A 4,187-nucleotide genomic window follows, 5' to 3' on the forward strand; every position below is an offset into this window, starting at 1 on the left:
TTTACTAGTTAACTACTTTTTGATATCTTTCAAAAGAAGTGAGATACTTAGGCTCAAAGTGGACGATCCGGGTGTCGTTCTATTAGAGGTTTTACGGTATCCTGAACTATGTGAAACTATTCAAATTTCCAGACAACCTGTGCGCCTCCTCCCCCTGCGTCCACGGTCTCTGCATCGACAAACTCTACTCCCGAGAGTGCCTCTGCGAACCCGGCTGGTCCGGCGACAACTGCGACATCAATATCGACGAATGCGCCGACTCCCCCTGCCACAACGACGCCAAGTGCCACGACGAGATCAACGGCTACAAATGCGAGTGTGCTGATGGATACGAGGGTGTTCATTGCCAACATCTAGTCGACCATTGCTCAAAGAACCCCTGTCACAACAATGCCACATGCACCAATATGGGACCAACCTACCATTGTGATTGCTCTCTAGGGTTTGATGGGGTACACTGTGAGATGAATGTGGATGAGTGTGCTCAAAACCAATGTGAGCCCTCTGGAACCGAGAGTTGTCGAGATGGAATCAACGAATTCAAGTGCGTGTGCAAGCCAGGCTACACCGGACCTCTCTGCGGCACCAAACAAGACCAATGTGCCGATTCTCCATGCCTCAACGATGCCCAATGCGTGGACCTGGGTGGATCCTTCAAATGCGTCTGCAAACAAGGCTGGACCGGACCAAAATGCGAACAAGACAATGGATCCTGCGCCGCGAAGCCTTGCAGGAACAATGGTTATTGTGTAGGACTTGTAGGAGACTACTTCTGCGTGTGTCCCCCAGGTGTCAGTGGAAAGAACTGTGAGACTGCTCCGAATAGATGTATCGGAGCCCCATGTCATAATGGTGGAGAGTGTGGCGATTTCGGGAGCCATCTAGAGTGCAGCTGTCCCGCAGGATTCACAGGAAAGGGGTGTGAATTCAGGAACACCGGATGTGGTGCGGATTCTTGTAAGAACGGAGGAGTCTGCGAGGAAGCTGGATCTCTGAAGAAATGCTCCTGCCAGCCTGGCTTCACCGGCGAGCACTGTGAAACCAACATCGATGAATGCCAAACCACCCGCTGCCCATCTGGATCCCAATGTTTGGATCAAATAAATCATGCTATCTGCCAATGTCCCTTCAATCTAACCGGAGTACATTGCGACAAAATGATCAATACCAATTACGATCTACAGTTCCTGGACCCCTTCCGCCCTACCACTGCTAGCCTTTATGCTCCATTTAGGATAGAGTCCAGCGCTTTATCAGTTGGTCTCTGGGTGAAATTTGAGAAGCCACACCAGCCGGCAAGCTTCTTCAGGCTGCACAGCTTCCAGAATGGATCTCAGACGCTTCTAGAAGTATCTTCCAGTTCTGTAAAACTCTCTTTGTTCCCCTCCGACACCATCGAGGTCCCCTTCTCCACTTCCCAGTCTCTCAACAATGGAAAATGGAATCACCTTCTTATCACCTGGAAATCCACCACTGGCGCCTACTCAGTCATCTGGAACTCGCTTCGAATCTACTCCAACACTGGATACGCCCCCGGGAAGCAGTTAGATGTGCAGGCAGGCGTTACCCTAGGATCTGGAGCACTTCCAAGCTTCGTAGGATCCATCGCCAGAGTTGGGGTATGGAACAGAGTGATTGATTTTGAGGAGGAGCTTCCGCTGATGGTTCAGCATTGTCAGCGATCCGAGGAAGTTTATAAGGGGCTTCTAGTGAGGTTTGAAGGCTACAGTAAGATTCAGGGAAGAGTGGAGAAGACGCATAAGTCGACTTGTGGAATGGAAGAGGGTCCCAAGAACCTTCAACCTCATGGAGGAAAGATCCTTGTAGAAGATTGCCCATCAGATCTAGTGATATCTTCCCTGGATCGAGAGACCAATGTGACCTGGCCAGAACCAAGCTTCCTAAGCTCCGCCTCCAAGATAGAGAAGATTGAGAAGAACCTAAAGCAGGGTCAAATGTTCACCTGGGGAGAATACGACGTACTGTACATCGCAACGGATAATCAGACCAATCAAGCCCAGTGTAACTTCAAAATCCGCGTCGGGAAGGAGAATTGTGTGGATGCGGCGGATCCGGTCAATGGTGTTCAGAGTTGCGAGTCGTGGGGACCACAGTTGAAGTACAAAGCGTGCTCTATTGAGTGTCGAGATGGATTTGAGTTCCCACGGGGTCCGGCGGTGTTTTACACTTGTGCGGCTGATGGGAAATGGAAGCCGAATAAGAGTCCGAGCACCATGTTCAGATATCCGCAGTGTACTAAGTGAGTTTGCAGAAGCTCAGATATCTCGGTTACTGTAAGAGATATCAAGAATTTGTAAACTAATAAATTTTTTGTTTTTTTATCAGCTGCATTTTGTTAGTTGACCATTTTTTAATAGCTCTCACAGTAACCCAGATAAATAGGCTCAAAGTTGACGGTTAGCGCGTCTAGAGGGAGCTAGCTAGTTTTAACCTTGTATATCTCATTTTCTGTAAAAGATATCAAAACGTTATCAACTAACAAAATATCACTGATAATGTGATAAATACTTTATCAGTTGACTAATTTTCAATAGCTCTTACAGGAACTGAGATAAATTGCATCAAAGATGAGAGTTAAAAAGCGCCCTTGCTATCACACAGGTTCAACTGATACTGGTCCTCTTTGAGCCAAATTATCTCGGCTACTGTAAGAGCTAAAAAAATTTTGTTAACTAACAAAAATGTTTATCATATTATCAGCTATATTTAATCAGTTGACCGCTTTTTGATAACTCTTATAGGAACCGAGATAATTTGGCTTATCGCACATTCTTAAAATTCCATAAAACAATTTTTCCAGACACGTCCCAGCCACCAAGGTCGTCATCGTTCGAATCATCTACGGAAGCTCTCCGGCTTGCACTGAATCCTCAAAAGAAGCATTTACCCAAAAAGTGCTCCAAACTATCAATGCAATCGATACCAAGTGGAAGATGTGCTCTTTGACGTAAGTTTCTAAGTTCCAGAGAACTTTTTGAGCTTCTCCGGGCTTTTTAAACGCTTTATTGGTTAAAAATTCTAATTCCCCATGAAAATCTACATTAGAAACCAAGAAAAATAAAAATTTTCATGGTGGCCGAGTTTTTGGATTTTCTAGGCCACAGGGGAAAAGTTAGGCCATGTGCGTTTTTTGACTTGCGAATTATGTTCCTAGGGTAGTTTTTGATGTAGAATCCGATTTTAATGTTTATAAAGTTTGAAAACAGCTTAGAACTTCTGAAAATACCAATTTTCGAAGATGGCAAGCTCCACAACAGCTAAAATTTCCAATTTCAGTGACATAAATGGCTGCGTTGGCACACAGGTTCGTGTGGAGTGCGGTGGACCACCCCTACCTCCTTCGAGACGACGTCGTGAGTCAGAATCAATTCTCGCCTCGACATTTGGTGTCGAAATCGAGATTCCTGTGAAACGACGTCTTCTGACGGATCCATCAACCGGGCAAGAGACAACGATTCGAGATGCGTTGCACAATGAGATTCAATCAGGAGTTTTAAACTTTGAGAAGGTTCTACCGAACGGACGGCCAGATGTGGGAAGTTTGAAGATCCAAGAGGAGTACTTGTGCCAAGCGGGACAAGTGGTTGTGAGGGATCTTTGTGGTGAGTTGGCCTACAGAAACACTTAGAACTTGTGGTATTAATTGGAATTCTACACCACTAGATTTAGCAAGAAAAGAGCTATATTTTACTAGTTGAGGCCTTTTGAATAGCTCTTTGCGTTTTTGAGATATGCGCCTTTAAACTTTGCGCCGCGCGAGGCAACAAGTCAGGCTCGCTTCTCTGCGTCTCTCTTCTTACCTTTTTCCAAAACTTGTTCAATGATTGTTATATCAGTCGATAGCTCTTGAAAATTCCTACAAAACTAGCAAATTTTCATAATTGTAGCTCAATTTGAAGCAAGTTATGCGCCTTTAAACATTTCCCTCTTCTGTAGGGCAGAGGAGACGCAGAGAAGCTAGAACACTCTCGGCTGTCTGCGTCTCTTGGCCAAACTTAAAGGCGCATAACTCGCTTTACTTCGGAGCTAGAGCAATAAAAATTAGTCAGTTTTGCTGGAAATTTTAAGAGCTTTCTAGCGATGTAAATTTTTTCGAAAATTGCAAAAAATCCCGAAAATTTAAAATTTTCGAAAATGTTGAGAATTCAGCATCACCAGAAAGCTCG

The 4,187-nt window shown here is 45.0% G+C and overlaps 1 protein-coding gene across 1 annotated transcript in view; it reads left to right on the forward strand.

Moving 5' to 3' along the window:
* CBG05362 overlaps positions 1–4,187 on the forward strand; it is a gene marked incomplete at both ends in the record, with an annotated part of 12,658 nt that overhangs the window by 1,054 nt on the left and 7,417 nt on the right. The window contains 3 exons of the mRNA XM_002634720.1: positions 133–2,260; positions 2,822–2,968; positions 3,298–3,623. Of these exons, the coding sequence (XP_002634766.1) occupies positions 133–2,260; positions 2,822–2,968; positions 3,298–3,623 (2,601 nt within the window). The remainder of the gene's footprint in view (positions 1–132; positions 2,261–2,821; positions 2,969–3,297; positions 3,624–4,187) is intronic.

The sequence above is a fragment of the Caenorhabditis briggsae genome, assembly GCF_000004555.2.
Source record: "Caenorhabditis briggsae complete genome, chrIV, whole genome shotgun sequence".
Lineage (NCBI taxonomy): Eukaryota > Metazoa > Nematoda > Chromadorea > Rhabditida > Rhabditidae > Caenorhabditis > Caenorhabditis briggsae.